Source organism: Mustela nigripes, chromosome 10 (assembly GCF_022355385.1).
Source record: "Mustela nigripes isolate SB6536 chromosome 10, MUSNIG.SB6536, whole genome shotgun sequence".
Taxonomy (NCBI): domain Eukaryota; kingdom Metazoa; phylum Chordata; class Mammalia; order Carnivora; family Mustelidae; genus Mustela; species Mustela nigripes.
Genome location: NC_081566.1, coordinates 65985000 through 66003430, shown reverse-complemented (window position 1 = coordinate 66003430; position 18431 = coordinate 65985000). Strand labels below are relative to the sequence as shown.

General features: G+C 45.3%; 1 protein-coding gene across 3 annotated transcripts in view; it reads right to left on the bottom strand.

Annotated features, from left to right (window-relative positions):
* ASH1L (ASH1 like histone lysine methyltransferase) overlaps window positions 1-18431 on the bottom strand; it is a 180968-nt gene that overhangs the window by 66588 nt on the left and 95949 nt on the right. For 2 of the 3 annotated variants that reach the window (XM_059413755.1, XM_059413756.1), the window contains one exon: window positions 7675-7854. The exons of the other annotated variant lie outside the window; for it this stretch is intronic. In XM_059413755.1, coding sequence (XP_059269738.1) covers window positions 7675-7854 — 180 coding nt within the window. The remainder of the gene's footprint in view (window positions 1-7674; window positions 7855-18431) is intronic. 3 annotated transcript variants of the gene reach the window in all.

Below are 18431 nucleotides of genomic sequence, written 5' to 3'. Positions count from 1 at the left end.
CACGGAGAAAACAGCTATAGAATACACCCAGAAGGGACTGAAGGGAATCAAAACATGTCACTACAAGATCAACTAAGCACAAAAGAAACTAAGCACATGAGGTTTGAACCTCATGTCCTACATTACTGACCTACAGACAAACAGGAAATAAAATGGCAAGTGTAAGTCCTTCCTTCTTGGTAATTATGTTAAATGTAAGTAGATTAAACTCTCCAAACAAAAGGCAGAGAGAAACGAAATGGATAAAAAACATGATTTAACTATACAGTGTCCACAAGAGACTCACTTTATTTTTTTTTTAAGATTTTCTTTATGTATTTTAGAGAGAGAGAAAGCACCCTTGCAGGTGAGAGCAGGGAGAGGGGCAGAGGGAAAGAGAGAACCCAGACATGGGGCTCGAGCTCATGACCCTGAGATCACGACCTGAGCTGAAATCAAGAGTCAACCGATCGAGCCCCCCAGAACCCCCAAGAGACTCACTGTAGATCAGGACATAAGCAAGAAAAGGACGGAAAAAAGACATTCCGATCAAACAGTAACCAAGAGAGAGTGGAATCACTAACTATACTACAGTATCAGACAGAGACCTGCAGTCAAAGACTGTTATAAGAGACACAGGAGGACATCAAATATTGACAAGAGTCAGCTCACTTAGAAGCAACAATCACACTCAGCAAACATCAAAGGAACATAGCATTCGAAGACTGAAGAGAGGAAACAGCTGTACAGGAACAGCTGGAGACGCCAACCAAGTTCAGTGATGGTTACAACCACACGCATCAGCATGGACTTAACAATTAGATCTAACAGAAATACACAGAACACTCCAGGCAACAACAGCAGATACAAAGTTTTCTCAAATGACCACAGAAAATTCTCCAAGACAGGTAAGACATGAAGCCACAAAGTAAGTCTTAACAGATTTAAAGACCGAAGGGGCGCATTAAGCTTCTGCCTTCGGCTCAGGTCATGATCCTGGGGTCCTGGGACTGAGCCCGGCATCAGACTCCCTGCTCAGTGGGGAGACTGCTTCTCCCTCTTCCACTCCCCCGCTTGTGCTCTCTCTCTCTCAAATAATTAAATAAATTAAATCTTTAAAAAAAAGAAAAAAAAGAAAGAAATCAAAGGAGAAATTAGAAAATATTTTGAAATTAATAAGAATGAAAATACAAACAACCAAAACTTATCTGATAAGGTATAAGCAACAGAAGAAATTTATAAGTAAAACACACACGCGTTCAAAGACAAGATCTCAAATCAGTGACTGCAGAATCCACAGACAGTGGCGTAGCTCCTGGGGAAAAATCTGGTGGTTCTTTAAAACTCTGAACATACAAGGATCTAGAAATTCTACTCCTAAGTACATCCACAAGGGGATGAAAGCAGGGACCTGAGCGCCCGCGCCCGCGCCGGGGTTCACAACAGCACGGGTCACGGGACCAAAGGGCAGACACAGCCCAAGGGCTCGCCAGCCAGTGAGCACGTAAAGTGCGGCACGTGCACACAACGGAATGCGACACGGCCACACACGCCACACACACGTGCCAGAGCACGCACGAACACTGAAGACACACCTAACGAACCCGGACAGAAAAAGCACAAACACTGTGTGGTTCTACTGACGTGGGGCAGCTACAACAGGCAAACCGACAGAAACTGAAAGCACATTAGCCATTACAGGCTGAGGTGTGGGGAGTTACTGCTTAATGGTTAGTTTCTTTTTCTTTTCTTTCTTTTTTAAAAGGTTTTATTTATTAATTTGACACAGAGAAAGACACAGCGAGAGAGGGAACAGAAGCAGGGGCAGTGGGAGAGGCAGGAGCAGGGAGCCCGATGTGGGGCTCGATCCCAGGACCCGGGGATCATGACCTGAGCTGAAGGGGGATGCATAACCCACTGAGCCACCCAGGCGCACCCCTGGTTAGTTTCTGTTTAGGGGAATGAAAAATGCTCAGGGCGCCTGGGCGGCTCAGTGGGTTGGGCCTCTGCCTTCAGCTTGGGTCATGGTCTCATGGTCCTAGGATCGGGGTCCTGGGATCGAGCCCCAGGTCCGGCTCTCTGCTTGGCAGGGAGCCTGCTTCTCCCTCTCTCTGCCTGCCTCTCTGCCTGCCAAACAAATAAATAAATAAATAAAATATTTTTTAAAAAAGAAAGAAAAAGAAAGGAAGAAAAATGCTGGAGGGCGCCTGGGTGGCTCAGTTGGTCAAGCATCTGCCTTTGTCTCAGGTCATGATCCCAGGGTCCTGGGACTGAACCTCCTCTCAGGCGCCCTGTTTTTCCCTCTCCTTCTTCCCACTTCTGTTTTCTCTCTCACAAACAAAATCTTTATTTTTAAATCACTTTTTTAAGAAAGATTTTATCTATTTATTTGACAGAAAGAGCGTGTGCACAAGCACAGCAGGGGCAGCAGCAGGCAGAGGGAGAAGCAGGCTCGCCCTGAGCAGGGAGCCCGATGTGGGTCTCAATCCCAGGACCCCAGGATCATGACTTGATCCGAAGGCAGACGCTTAATGACTGAGCCACCCAGGTACCCCAGAAATAAAATCTTTAAAGGAAGAAAGAAAGAAAAGAAAAATGTTGGAAATAGATGGTGTAGTGACTGCATGACATGGTGAATGCCATGAACTGTATCCTCGGAAATGGTGAAAATGGCAAATTCTGATATTTTACCACCATAAGAAATTTCAGTAATAAATTGTAAATATAATATTTTGTGAGTTAATATGTGAGTTTAAAAGCAACAACAGGGCGCCTGGGTGGCTCAGAGGGTTCAAGCCTCTGCCTTTGGCTCAGGTCATGATCTCGGGGTCCTGGGATCAAGTCCCGCATCGGGCTCTCCGCTCCGTGGGGAGCCTGCTTCCCCCTCTCTCTGCCTGCCTCTCTGCCTACTTGTATCTCTGTCAAATAAATAAATAAAATCTTAAAAAAAAAAAAAAGTAACAACAATTCTCCCTCTCTGAGATAAGGACCAGAAAAATAGTTTATTTCTTTGAAACTGATGGTCCATTTAAGTTTAGAGCCTTGCCAATTCGACATTCCAGAGCCTCCAGAGGGAGTGCAGCCTCACCGGCACCTTGACGTTAGCCTGGACAGACTCGGTCTGAACTTCCCGCCCCAGGAACTGTAAGCTAATAGATCTGTGTGGCTTCAAGCAGCTTGAGTAACGTGCCACAGAGGGCCCAGGACACTAACCGGGTTGGCGGGCTACGCTCTGCTGGGGACCCGCTGACTGCATTACTAGACACTCTCTGTACCTAAATAAGGGAACACTGATAATGCAGGTTTTCCTAAACCAAGGTGTACGGTCTAGAACACTTATTTCTGGTATTTTCGCTGATGACATCATTATCCAACCAGGAATACAAAATAAAACCCTGGGATCATCACTGACTCTCGCCCTGTCCTTGAATTCATACCATCTGTCCAATCTGGAATCCCTTTCAATTTTAACATCCATGTTCTCAAGAGCCCACCCTTTCCAACACCCTGCACTGTCATCGCCGTATTTCAGGCTGTGACTCCTGTCCTGGAAAACCACAAAGGTGTCCTGCTCCCTAACCAGCCTTTTATCTTCTAGCACCTCCCCATGTAAGTCACACCTCCCGTACTGGTTTTATCTCCACCCAAGTTTGACTGAGTCATACGCTTTCCTCTTATCACTCTTTTTTTTGTTTTGTTTTAAATTTTTAAATTTTAATTCCAGTATAGCTAACATACAGTGTAATATTAGTTTCAGGTGTAGAATACAGTGATTCAACATGTCCACGGACCAGCTCAGCTTGACGGGTGCACCCCTCCCTCTCCCCCCGCCGGTCTCCCCTGCCGCTCGGCCCACCTCCCCTCTGGTGACTGTCCCTGTGTTCTCTAGAGCAGAAGAGTCTGTTTCTTGGCTCGTCTCATTTCTTTTCCTTAGGGTTAGGGTTTGTTTTGTTTCACTTCTTAAGTTCTCCATACAAGTGAAATCATATCCCCTCATAACTTTTTAAAACCTACGATGATTTATACACAAAAGAGTAACTTTATAATTTCTTTGTACCATTCTGTGGCCCAGAAAACAAAGTGACAGAGCATGGAGCACCTGGGGGCGGGGAAACCGTGCTGTGTGACATTACAGTGGGGGACGCATGTCATTATGCATGTATGGAAACACATAGAACGTGCAACACCACAAGCAAACTCTAATGACAGCTACGGCCTCCGGGGGACAACAGTGTGTCCCGGTGCACGATCTCGGATCAGAACAGATCTAACACGGTGGTGCAGGACTTTGAAAGGAGGAGAGGCTGTGCAGGCAGACTCTCTGCACTTGGTATCAATTCTGCCGTTAACCTAAAACTGCTCTAAGTAATTGTTTACTAGTGAGAAATCAAAAACAAAGAAAAAAACCCAAATTGCTACAAACCACCACCACGAGTCCACAAAAATAGGCCACTTCACAGTCTGGAAGATGGCACACATGTATCGTCTGACCGATTTCTTCACAGTGCCCCCAACACACCCACTGCTGCCCTCGTCTCTAAGACGCGAGTAGCTTGTGCTTAACAAACAAGCTGGTTCTCTCGGTCCATTCGGAGAGTGCAAGACTTCTGTCTGACCAGAGACATTTAAGTAACTTATTATCATTATTTTTAAATTTGGGGGGCGGAGCAGAGGGAGACTCTCAAGCAGACTCCACACCCAGATCAGAGCCCAATGTAGGGCTCGATCTCTCGATCCTGAGATCACGACCTGAGCCAAAATCAAGACTCAGACGCTAATCCACTGAGCTACCCAGGCGCCCCTGACGAGAGACATTTTAAAACACCGATAGGGCTAAAGATCTTCTGATTCACAGTCTGACTTTATTATTCATCTTTTTTAGGGATTTAACCCAGAAAAAGTACATTAGTACAAACAAAGCAAAACTGGAACTTCAATTTTCTTAGCAGAAAATGGAGAAATAGATTTGTCTTCTCTATTCAGCAAAAACATTGCTTAAAATTATAACTGAAATAGCTCTTTCCAAAAGATATTTCATTTTCTCATTTACAGTGACAGAACGCTAATTCTTATTTTTAGCCACCACCGTCTGAAGTATTAACCATGACTTCCCCGCCTGACCTGCGGCTGATTACATTCTAGCCGGGCTCTATGAAGGAGGTTTTGCAAGCGTCCTTCCTGAGTCGGTCTGGGCTGCTGTGGCACATCCCCAGGCGGCTGAGACCACACATCTTTATTGCTTACTCTCCCGCAGGCTGGAAGTCCAAGATCAGGGTTGAGCTCCAGGGAGACCCTCTTCCTGGCCTGCGATGCCACTCCCGCTGCTCCGCACCCAGTGGAGGGAGCACATCTCTCTCTCTAAGGGCTTCTTCTAAGGCCACTCACCCTACTCACAAGGGCCACCCTATCATGACCTAATTGCCTCCCTAAAGTCCCACCTCCAAACACCATCACGTCAGGGATTAGGGATTCGAATTATGAATTCGGGCATGGCGAACGGGAAGGCACAGTCACTCCGTAGTGCTTCCTCACAAAGAAGGTGTGTGCTGTTTATACTCCCTTCTTTTCTGCTTTCTAAAGGAAGACCTTCCGACTGAACTCAGGCAGCTGCACTGGAACAACAGGTGACCACAGAAGTGGAAGCTAAATGCGGAGGTGGAAGAGCAGAAGGGGCTCCAGGTTCCCGAGGATACTGCGACATTCCCGCAGTAACCCTGAAGTGTGTCCTTCGTAACAGTTTCTACGTTAAAGGAAAATGAGTGTCTCCCTTCTTAAGGCCTTGAATATTTGAGAGAGTTTCTTATTATTGGGAGCTGAAACTAGGAAGCTTCATGAATCAAACATTTTCATGATCCAAAAGGCAGGGATCAGGTACAAAGAGCTTCTGTGGCATCTACTTCAGGGGCAAATTAATAGAAAAATCTTATTATTATTTTTTTTTAAGATTTTATTTATTTAGGGGCCCCTGGGTGGCTCAGTTGTTAAGGGTCTGCCTTCAAGTCAGGTCATGATCCCAGGGTCCTGGGATCGAGCCCCGAGTCAGGCTCTGCTCAGTGGGAAGCCTGCTTCTCCCTCTCCCACTCCCCCTGCTTGTGTTCCGTCTCTCTCTGTGTCTTTGTCAAATAAATACATAAAATATTTTAAAAAGAGATTTTATGTATTTATTTGTCAGAGAGAGAGAGGAGACTGCACAACTAGGGGAGCAGGAGACAGAGGCAGAAGCAGGCTCTCTGGACGCTTAACCAACTGAGCCACCCAGGTGTTCCAACAGAAAATCTTTTCAGGGGCGCCTGGGTGGCTCAGTGGATTAAGCCTCTACCTTCAGCTCAGATCATGATCTGAGAGTCCTGAGATCGAGCCCCGCATCGGGCTCTCTGCTCAGCAGGGAGCCTGCTTCTTCCTCTCCTGTTCCCTTTGCTTGTGTGCACTCTCTTGGTGAAATAAATAAATATGTTTTAGAAATACCTAAAAAAAATCTTTTCAATGCAGAATAAGGTGCTGTGTTTACACAGACATCACTTTAACCACAAGTATGATATATAGCTCTAACATCTAATCTTTCCTCTTTCAATTTCCCTATTTCTTCCCAAAATTTAGACCCTTTCAACCTTCTGAGGGACATCGTGTGTTTCTGCCATTAGTTGTCCCCATTCATTTTCCGCTCTGCAGCTACAGTTCATCTTGTAACATATACTTGCACTTTTCATTTCCTTTCGCTTAACTAGGTAAATATCGTAGAGTCCCTTAGGACCATGGTTTTGTGGTTTCTATCACGCGATGCTTGTTTTCCACACCACCACCACATTTCAGAAGCACTGAAAAATCCTTGCATCCCACTATGTGCTTGGGACAAGCTATCCTGGAATAACTTTTCTACCCTGCAAACTAGTACTGAACTTCCAGAACCTAATCAACTGTGTTCTGTGAGATACCTCTAACTCCTGAGAGCTGCCTCATCAGAGCGCTTCCTCAGCTGTCCTTGCCAAGGGCAGAGGACGTTCTCACAAGGAGTGTATTCTCCTCATGCAACTAAGTGTTTGGAAACTCAGAAAGCATTCAGTCAGTGAGGAATAAACGTAGAAAATCATCAAGATCGCTAGAGATGCACACACAGTGCCATTTTTCTTATTTTTAATTAAGAAAAAGGCACCCCTAGAATCCAAATTACAGATATATAATCTAGAAAGGCAGATTAAAGATTAGATGAGGGAAGATACTGAAATTAGTATTACACTATACGGTAACTAACTAGAATTTAAATGAAAAAGTTGAAACTGGGGTGCCTGGGTGGCTCAGTGGGTTAAGCCTCTGCCTTCAGCTCAGGTCATGGTCTCAGGGTCCTGAGATCAAGCCCCGCATCGGGCTCTCTGTTCAGCAGGGAGCCTGTTCCTCCCTCTCTCTCTGCCTGCCTCTCTGCCTGTTTGTGATCTGTCAAAAAAAAAAATCTTTAATTAAAAAAAAAAAAAATCAAAACAAACAAAAACCAAGCACCCCAGAAAAAGATCTGAGAAAATAACTGGTCCCCAACACCAGAGCAGTATCACAAGGAAAGTGAACACTTAGGTGTCTGTGTGGAGGGTCACACTTGTGTACATTACGTCTGCACTGTGTTTTCTGACCGCCAAAAGTGTGTTTTCGAACGTGGGAAAGTAACAGGTCTTTAAAGCTTGTCAGCTGACAGGTAATACTACTTACTCTGCAGTTTTGTAAACGTCAGAATACAGCCCTGCTTTCTGATACTTCTTCTTTGGGGGACGTGGGGCCTTCTTTTCCCTTGGGATGAGAGAAAGCACAGGCTGCAGGGTATTTTCAGGTTCAGGAGGCTTGGCTGGGGTTTCAGGAGGACTGGGAATCTCAACTGCTGCTGCAGTAAAGCTAGAAAGACAAGTTTAAAGGAAACTTTTACTATTGACTCTTTAAAGAACACAACAGCAAGTAAAACACGAGGTACGAGACTTCCTCAGGCTGTGATGGAGTAACAGATAGCAGACTTGTCCTCCTGAGACACCCTATTAGAAATCTAGGAAACTACTACTACCATAAATCCTGGAGAAGGTTTATGAAACACTTAGCAGACACTGGACAATAGCACCGTACTGTGATCCCAGAGAAAATTGAAAGAGAAAGAAAAAACAATATGGGGGTTCCTGGGTGGCTCAATCAGTTGAGTTCAACTCTTGATCTCGGCTCAGGTCTTGATCTCAGAGTTGTGGGTCTGGGCCCTGTGCTGGGCTCCGCCCTGGGTGCGGAGCCGACTTACAGAAGAAAAAAAGAAAAAATGGAAGAGTCCTATAACCAGTTTGCCTTTACAGGGAGGAAGACAGCAGAGGGAGTAGAGCCCCCAGAGAAGAGCCAGTGTGAAGAATGGAACAGAGCTCAGAGAGGTTGAGGACACGGGGCTTGCTGGGGCGGAGTCCTGGAGTGGAGAAAGCCACAGAAGAAAGCAACTCTAGAAATCCGTATGGGCCTCCCGCAGTACACTTACGAGGTTGTGCGAATGCGGGGTCACGTTCGGCAAGGCTGGACAAAGAGTGAGCGGCGTCCTGTCCGTAACCTCAACAACCCGCAGAGCTCACACATGGCGGCAGGAGCCTCCATGAGGCACAGTGGGAGGACACTGCCCGGTACTAGGACATCCCACACCCCCCGGAGAGTAGAGTCGCCCACTTCCACACAGCTCAACTACCCTCAGAATAAAGACCAGCGCCAAAGAAGCTTAAAAACAATCTTCAAAGGAATCAGCCGAACCACAAGTACCTGAACTGTCTACCAGAGCCCCTGAGCATCTGGAAAAGAACAGTAAGTCCGACACAAGATGATGCGACATTTACAACGTAAAGAAATTCACAGTGAAAAAAACCCAAATGTGAACGGCCAAATATTTTCCAAATTTGATAAAAAGTATAAAGTCAAAATTCCAAGAAGCTAAACAAACCATAAAAAATATAAACTAAAAAACAAAAACAAAAAACACACAAAAAAAACAAGGTATATCATAGTAAATTGCTAAAAATTACTGAAGAAAATTAAAAAAGCGAGAGGACAAAATACAACCCATACAAGACGACAAAAATAAGAACGAGTGCAGACGTCGCGTCTGAAGCCAGGCGAGCCATAAGGCAACGATAAAACATCTGTAAGTGCCGGAGGAGGAGGGAGAGGGGAAGGAGGAGAAAGCCCATTCAAACAGAATTCTACGTCAATCAGAAACGCCTTTAAAAATTAAGTTGATTTCTGGGGCACCTGGGCGGCCCGGTGCGTTGCCATCTGTGGGCCCAGGCTGGGCTCAGCAACGAGTCTGCGGCTCCCACTTTCTCGGCCCCTCCCCCACTTGCCCGCTGACACACGTGCTCTCTCTCTCAAGTAAATAAAATCTTAAAAAAAAAAAAAAAATAAGTCAATTCCAGTTCCAGGCAAAGATGGAACGGATACTGCTACTCATCCATCCACTGAGTAAACGAAAAACACTAGAAGTTACATACAAAACAAACATAAGCAAACAGATTGGCTAGGGACCCTGCAATCGCAGCTACGACATGGCAGGGGATTTCCTCCATAGTCTTTGACTACTGAGTATGAGCCAAAGAAATACAGTTTCCCTAGTATAGGACAAGGAAATTGTCTGCTCTCATCATATATTCAGTATCAAAGAAAGCTCTAGCCAGTGCAAAAAGGTGAGAAAAAGAAAAAAGTCTTGAAGAGTCAATTCTCTAATTTCATTCTTTTTCAAGACTGTTTTGGCTGTTTGGGATTCCTTGAGATTCCTGATGAATTTTAGGATGGGTTTTTCTTTTCTTTTTTTTTTTTTTAAAGATTTTATTTATTTATTTGACAGAGAGAGATCACAAGCAGGCAGAGAGGCAGGCAGAGAGAGAGGAGGAAGCAAGCTCCCTGCTGAGCAGAGAGCCCGACGTGGGACTCGATCCCAGCACCCTGAGATCATGACCTGAGCCGAAGGCAGCGGCCTAACCCACTGAGCCACCCAGGCGCCCTAGGATGGGTTTTTCTATTTCACAGAAAACATCACTGGGATTTTGCACTAAACCTGTAGATCGCTTTGGGTAGTTTGGGTATCTCAGCATCAGGTCTTCTAGGCCTTGAGTACATGCTGTCTTTCTGTGTGTTCATAGCTTCCCCTGAACTATGCTTTGTAGAAATTTCTTTTCTTCCTTCCTTCCTTTTTTTTTTTTTTTTTTAAAGATTTTACTTATTTTAGAGAGAGAGATAGAGGGGGATGACAAGCAAAGGAGGAGCAGGGAAGCCTGACATGGAACCTGATCCCAGGCCCCTGGCATCATGACCTGAGCCAAAGGCCTACGCTTAGCCGAGACAACTGGGAGCCCTGTTCTGTAGTTTTCAACATACAAGTTTTGCCTTTCTAAATTTATTCTTAACTATTTCTTCTTCTTCTTTTTTTTAAGATTTAATTTATTTATTTGACAGACAGAGATCACAAGCAGGCAGAGAAACAGGCAGACAGAGAGGAGGAAGCAGGCTCCCTGCCGAGCAGAGAGCCCGATGCGGGACTCGATCCCAGGACCCTGAGATCATGACCTGAGCTGAAGGCAGAGGCTTAACCTGAGCCACCCAGGCGCCCCCTATTCTATTCTTGACGCTATTATGAGAAGAATAGTCTTCTTAACTTCTTTTTGGGAAAAATCGCTGGTTCACAAAAACGCAGCTGACTGTGGGTGTGGATTCTGTGTTCTCAACTTACTGAATGTGTTCCGAGCTCTACCAGTTCTTGTGAGAGACCGTCGAGATTTCCAGCATGTAAGATCATGGCATCCGTGAACAGAGCTAATTTTATTTTTATCTTTACAATGTTATACTTTGCAAAACATTTTTTACTTTTATTTCTTTTTCTTGCCTGACAGGTCTGGCTGGGAATTTTAAAGCTAAGCTGACCTGAAGCGGCACAGGTGGGCACCTGCCCCTGTCACTGGCCTCAGGGGAAAAGCGCTCAGCCTCTCATGCCAGGCTGTCTGCTCTGGGTTTTGGTTCATGGTCTTTATCACGCTGAGGTAGCTCTTTCTCCTCACGGACCGCTGGGAGTTTCTATCGCAAACACGTGTTAGAGTCTGTGAAATTATGTTTCTTCTTTTATTGGTATTTGTGTGATTTTTCCTCTTTAGCCTTTTGATGTGCTGAATAACGTGACCTGACTTCTGACAGTCTGCCAAGTCTTGCATAACTGGGATGCATCATACTTGTAGGATCTATCTTACCCATCCATTCATCTAACCAGTCAATTTATTATTTACCTTTTTTAACCTGTTCTTATGTATTTAATCATTTAATATTTATTTTTTACTCTTCTCCTTTCAGGCAAATTCATTTCTACTTCTGTCTTTACCTTTTTTCTTTATCTTATTTCTTTCTTCTGCAATAAAAAATGTTTTCTGCTTTCGTGCTTATCACCGACATGTAGAAATCCTCCCAGTGCTATGCTTCCCCAGGTGCTGTCCCGAGACCACACACAGCAGAATTACCACAACAGCTTACAAGAAATGCAAATGCTGAACCACAGAATTTTAAAAATTCTTTTTTTTTTTTTTTTTTTTTTTAAAGATTTTATTTATTTATTTGGCAGAGAGAAATCACAAGTAGATGGAGAGGCAGGTAGAGAGAGAGGAAGGGAAGCAGGCTCCCTGCTGAGCAGAGAGCCCGATGCGGGACTCGATCCCAGGACGCTGAGATCATGACCTGAGCCGAAGGCAGCGGCTTAACCCACTGAGCCACCCAGGCGCCCCCAGAATTTTAAAAATTCTTATTAATGAAGTCTGGGATGGACCACTTCCTAACCTTGCTGCTATCTATATCCAACACCAGGCATTCACTCACTCTTTTTTAAAGATTTATTTATTTATTAGACAGAGAGAACGAGAGAGCGTGTGTGAGTGGGGGCAGGGGCAGTGGGGGAGAGAGAGAGAAGCAGACTCCCTGCTGAGCATGCAGCCTGACACGGGGCTGCATCCAACGATCCTGAGATCATAACCTGAGCCAAAATCAAGAGCCAGACGCTTAAGCAACAAGGCCACCCCTGTCCCCCTGTCCCCTCCCTCTACAGAGCGTGCATCTCATTCGACTCAGGCTCTGACACTCCAGGCTGCGCTGATGCTCGCCCTCACCCCCTTTCCCAGGGCCCAACTCCTCACTCCATTTGGTCTCTAACATCAAGCTCAGGGCCACCACGGTCTCCATGCCCCATCTGGACACCCATGACTAATGGCTTTCAGACTGAATATTTCAAGGGGCACCTGGGTGGCTCAGGTAGGGTGAGCACCCGACTCTTGGTTTTGGCTCAGGTCCTGATCTCAGAGTCATGAGACTGAGTCCCAAGTTGGGTTCTGTACTCGGCAGGGAGTCTGCTTAAGAGTCTCCCTTTCTAGGGGCGCCGGGGCGGCTCAGTGGGTTAAAGCCTCTGCCTTCGGCTCAGGTCATGATCTCAGAGTCCTGGGATCGAGCCCAACGTCGGGCTCTCTGCTCAGCAGGGAGCCTGCTTCCCCCCTCTTTCTCTGCCTGCCTCTCTGCCTGCTTGTGATCTCTCTCTCTGTCAAATAAAGAAGTAAAATCTTAAAAAAAAAAAAAGTCTCCCTCTCCCTTTGCCCCTCTCCCGCAAGCACGCAGTCTCTCTCCCTCTAAAGAAGAAAAGAAAAAAATATATATATGGTTTTATGGGTAGCCTGAGTGGCTCAGTCAGTTAAGTGCCAGACTCTTGATTTTGGCTCAGGTCATGACCTTAGGGTCATGAGATCAAGCCCCTCGTGGGGCTCTATGCTGGGCATGGAACCTGCTTAAGATTCTCTCTCTCCCTCTGCACCTCTACCATCTACCCACGTCCACTTGTGTGTATGCTGTCTCTCTAAAATAAATAAATGAATAAACAAGACAAAATATGGTTTTATGATATACTTATCTACATCAATACAGTATTTTGTTCGGTATCCACCATTGTTTTCTTTTTCTTTCTTTGTAAAAAAAATGCTATTTTTAGGGGCTTGCTTTTTTTTATTTTTTAATTTAATGTTTCTAAGGCTTATCCATCAATATTACATGTCAGCTGTAATTCATTATTTTTATTACCATATCATATTCCATTGTGTGAAAGCCTACAATATACTTATTCCATTTCATGGTAATCTTGGATATTTCCATTTTCTACACATTATAGCCAATCTTGCTACTACTTTACCAAAAAGTGTTTTCTGGTGATTGTTGGGCAAGAGTTTTTCTAAAGGGGAATTTCTAGATTATATAGGGTTTGTTGATAGTACATTTTTGTTGCTGCTGTTGTTATATATTCTGGATGCCCAAGCTATACACATTACAAGTGTTATAAATTTCCCACTTTGTAGCAAGTCTTTATGTATTTGTCACGATGATGTTTGATGAGTAGGAATTCTTCGTTTTTTTAATTTAATTTTATTTATTTATTTATTTGGCGGAGAGAGAGAGAGAGAGAGAGAGAGATCACAAGTAGGCAGAGAAAGTGTGTGTGTGGGGGGAGGCTCCCCGCTGAGCAGAGAGCCCGACTTGGGGCTTGATCCCAGGACCCTGAGATCATGACCTGAGCCGAAGGCAGAGGCTTAACCCACTGAGACACCCAGGCACCCCAGAAATTCTTAGTTGTAATACATTCTAAGATACCAGTCTTTACCTGTATGGTTACTGCTTTCGGTATCTTGTTTATGAAAGCCTTCCTGACAAGGTTGTGAAATTTTTCTCTTTCCATCTATTAGCCTTTGAAAGTTTAAAATTTTGCTTTTAACACAGATTTACTCAACTGGGATTTAACTTTTGTATACAGGATAAGACAGAAACCAATTTTGGGGCACCTGGGTGGTTCTGAGGGACGAGTGCCTGCCTTTGGCTCAGGCTGTGATCCCAGAGTCCCCTGCTCTCCTTCTGCTACCACTGCCCTCCCATGCTCTCTCATGCTCTTGCTCACTCTTCTTAAAAAAATAAAAAATAAAAAGACAGGGGCGCCTGGGTGGGTTAAGCCTCTGCCTTCGGCTCGGGTCATGATCCCAGCGTCCTGGGATCGAGCCCCACATCGGGCTCTCTGCTCAGCGGGGAGCCTGCTTCCTCCTCTCTCTCTGCCTGCATCTCTGCCTAATTGTGATCTCTGTCAAATAAATAAATAAAATCTTAAAAAACACAAAAAAGACAGAAACCAATTTCATTTCCATTACTGCTGTGACATCAACGTTTACGGAACAATCCATTAAACAGTGTTTCTGGGGCGCCTGGGTGGCTCAGTGGGTTAAGCCGCTGCCTTCGGCTCAGGTCATGATCTCAGGGTCCTGGGATCGAGTCCCGCATCGGGCTCTCTGCTCAGCAGGGAGCCTGCTTCCTCCTCTCTCTCTGCCTGCCTCTCTGCCTACTTGTGATCTCCCTCTGTCAAATAAATAAATAAAATCTTTAAAAAAAAAAAATGCTTTGGGGCGCCTGGGTGGCTCAGTGGGTTAAGCCGCTGCCTTCGGCTCAGGTCATGATCTCAGAGTCCTGGGATCGAGTCCCACATCGGGCTCTCTGCTCAGCAGGGTGCCTGCTTCCTCCTCTCTCTCTGCCTGCCTCTCTGCCTACTTGTGATCTCTCTCTGTCAAATAAATAAATAAAATCTTTAAAAAAAAAAAAAAAGATTAAAAAAAAAAATGCTTTAAAAAAAAAAAAAGTGTTTCTGTCTCTTCTGATACGCAGTGCTACCTCTGTCACTCAGCAAGACTACGTACATAGAAGGATCTGTTTCTCTCACCTCCTCCACACTAGCTTAATAACCATAGCCTAAAATTAAATCTTGGGACAAAACTTTTAGTTTATTCATTAATTCCATTCCTTGGAATGTACCCTAAAGCAATGAGTGCCCATATCCACCAGTGGACATTAAAGGAATATTAAGAGCAACATTTTTGGATAACAACCTCAATGTGGAAATAACTCAACAGTAAAATGACAAAACTGTACTGTACGCAGACAATGGATGAGTGTACAATAGTATAAAGGAGGCAACAACAGCGACATGTACCAACACAGGTGCTTTGCTAACTTAATGTGTGTGTTTCCACGGCCTCATTTACCATTTTGGGGCTTATTCTCTTGCTTTTCTCATTTCTTTCTTTCTTTCTTTTTTTCAAAGACTTTTTTACTTGTCAGAAAGAAAGAGAGAAAAAGCACACAAGCAGGCAGAGAGGCGGGCAGAGGCAGAGAGAGAGACAGGCTCCCTGCTGAGCAAGAAGCCTGATGCGGGACTCGAACCCAGGACCCAGGGATCAGGACCTGAGCCGAAGGCAGCGGCTTAACCCACTGAGCCACCCAGGCATCCCTCTTTTCTCATTTCTTAACTGGCCTCTTAGTTCATGAAGTTTCAGCATTAAAAAAAAATAATAATGCAAGCCTTAAAGGCTGTTGAGTCTCTCTCTAGGCATGTCTTCAGATACATCCCGTAAGTTTTAACATGCAGCGGAGCAATTATTCAGTTCTAAGTATTTTTAATATTTTTATTATGATTTTATTTTTTTTGAAAGATTTTATTTATTTGACAGAGAGAGACATAGCAAGAGAGGGAGCACAGGCTGGGGGAGTGGGAGAGGGAGAAGCAGGCTCCCCGCTGAGCAGAAAGCCTGATGTGGGGCTCGATCCAGGGACCCTGGGATCATGACCTCAGCGAAAGGCAGAGGCTTAATGACTGAGCCACCCAGGCACCCCATGTTATGATTTTTTTTTTTGATTTTGATTTTTTTATTTATTTGACAGAGAGAGATCACAAGTAGTCAGAGAGGCAGGCAGAGAGAGGGAAGCAGGCTCCCCGCTGTGCAGAGAGCCCAATGCGGGACTCGATCCCAGGACCCTGAGATCATGACCCGAGCCGAAGGCAGCGGCTCAACCCACTGAGCCACCCAGGCGCCCTATGATTTCATTTTTTACCTAGTTTTTACAATTTACCTTTTTTCCTTTTAGAACCAGGATTTGAACCCGTTTCTGATTCTACAGCCCAGCTTATAACCACTATATTATCCGTTTGCAATCTGCCTTGTTATTCATCAACAAATAGTGTCCAAACTCTCTAGCTTGGCAAACAAAGCTCTCCGCATGATCCGGTTCCTACCACCTTCTTCAGACTCATGCCCCAGGCCCTAGACCACAGGACTCCAACTAGCTCTGTGTTTTGGCAACAGAAACTTTCTTTCACCTCCTTGAACCTGCCATGCCTTTTCATACTCAGCCTGTAATGTTCGTTCTAACCTTGATCCTTCAAGTAACAGATGAAGTCTATTCTCCAGGTTATTTATTTATTGTTAAAGATTTTATTTATTTATTTGTAAGAGACAGAGGGAGAGAGAGCAAGCGAGCACAGGCAGACAAAGAGGCAGGCAGAGGCAGAGGGAGAAGCAGGCTCCCCACCGAGCAAGGAGCCCGATGTGGGACTCGATCCCAGGACGCTGGGATCCTGACCTGAGCCGAAGGCAGCTGCTTAACCAACTGAGCCACCCAGGCGCCCCTATTCTCCAGGTTTTAATTTCATCGTTACTTCCACAAGAAACCGAGGTCAATCACCTCAACAATATATTCTCATAACATTCAATAACCCCTCATGCTGGAACTCCGACTGTGTGATCCCCCAGGGCAGGGAATTATCCAAATTTGCTTACCATTGTTACCTACCCTTAGCACGCTGGATAAATAATTTTGCAATAAATGTTATTAAATAAGTAAATGAACAACCCCCTGCTATGTAACAAGTAGCATAGCAGGTTCTACTTAGAAAAAGGTGAAGAGCTGTTGCTGTGTCTGGGAAACTCCTGTGGGGTGTCCTCTTGTGATACATCCCTCTCCTCCTGAGGGTAGAAACTGCATCTTCCTCTTCGTAATTTCTTCAAATTCTAAACTGTAATTTTGTGGAAAATTAAAGTGTTTAATGTTGGTGGCTATGATACTAGAAAGGCTTTTCTGGAATAAACCCTCTTCTCCCAAGCACATTTTCAAGGTGACCGTTCCCCTAAAATGAATGGTCAAATTGTCATGAACTGTCACTTTCTTACTACCCTGAAGGCAGGAATCATTTTCTTTTCAGTATTTTTTTAACAGATTATTTATTTATTTGAGAGAGAGAAAGAGATCAGGCAAGGAGGAGGGGCAGAGAGGAGAAAGCAGACCTCCTGCTGAGCCGGGAGCCCAACATGGGGCTCGATCCCCGGACCCCACGATCAAGACCAGAGCTGAGGGCAGACACCTCACAGACTGAATCACCCAGGCGTCCTCTTTTCAGTACTGTAAAGCCTCAGTGATTAAGATGAACAAACACTGGTTCTAAAATAGTCTGACGGGCCCTGAAACAGTAACAACGGACCCTGGGACCCAACAACATAAAACGTTTAAAAAGTTTAAAGTTCCAGCTGATCAAACAGCTGTGTGCTAAAGGTGACCGGGCGGGAGGGTGCTGGGGTGGCTTCGTTAGTGGAGCGTCTGCCTTCGGCTTGGGTCATGATCCCGGGATCCTGGATTGAGTTCCACAGTGGACTCCCTGCTCAGCTGGGGGGCTGCTTCTCACTCTTCCTCCGCCCCTCCTTCCCGCTCTCTCTTAAATAAATACATAAAAATCTTAAAAAAAAAAAAAAAAAAAAAAAAAGAAGTAAAGGTAATATGGACTCCACTGAAGGAGAACAGTTAAATAAATTATGCTGTATTCTGAGCACGGAGTAGGGTAATTCGTCATGCCCTAAGGACAAGATCTCTGAGACACATGAAGAAAAAAGAGCTGAAAACTATAGGGTGCCACCACTTACACGAGACACAAGCTCTGCGGATGCACACCTCTGTACAGATGTAAGAAGTCATCTCTATCCCCAGAGTGGGGTTTGAACTCATGGTCCTAAGGTCAAGAATCACACACTCCCCTGACTGGGCCGGCTGGGTGCCCCTCTGTGGTGCGCGGTTCACAGTCGTGCTCTTGAGGAGAACAGGATCGGAGAGGAAATGACATCATGTGAAAAGAGACTTAACTTTTCAATCAGTAAGCTTTTCGTTTCACTGAAAGCACAGGTGGGCAGAGCAGCAGGCAGAGAGGGAGGGAGGAGCGGGGAGCCCGATGCGGGGCTCCGTCCCCGGGCCCTGACATCACCACCCGAGCCGAAGGCAGCTGCCTGACCGACTGAGCCACCCAGGCGCCCAAGAGAGAGGTTTTTCATATCTCTCTAATGCATACATTTAGGAAAACTGCTTTTTTCCCTACAGAATATGTGGGGTTGAAATTTCTTTCATGAGCAGTACGTACTTGTACTACTTTCAGTGAAACGAAAAGCTTACTGATTGAAAAGTTAAGTCTCGGGCGCCTGGGTGGCTCAGTGGGTTAGGCCGCTGCCTTCGGCTCAGGTCATGATCTCAGGGTCCTGGGATCGAGTCCCGCATCGGGCTCTCTGCTCAACAGGGAGCCTGCTTCCCTCTCTCTCTCT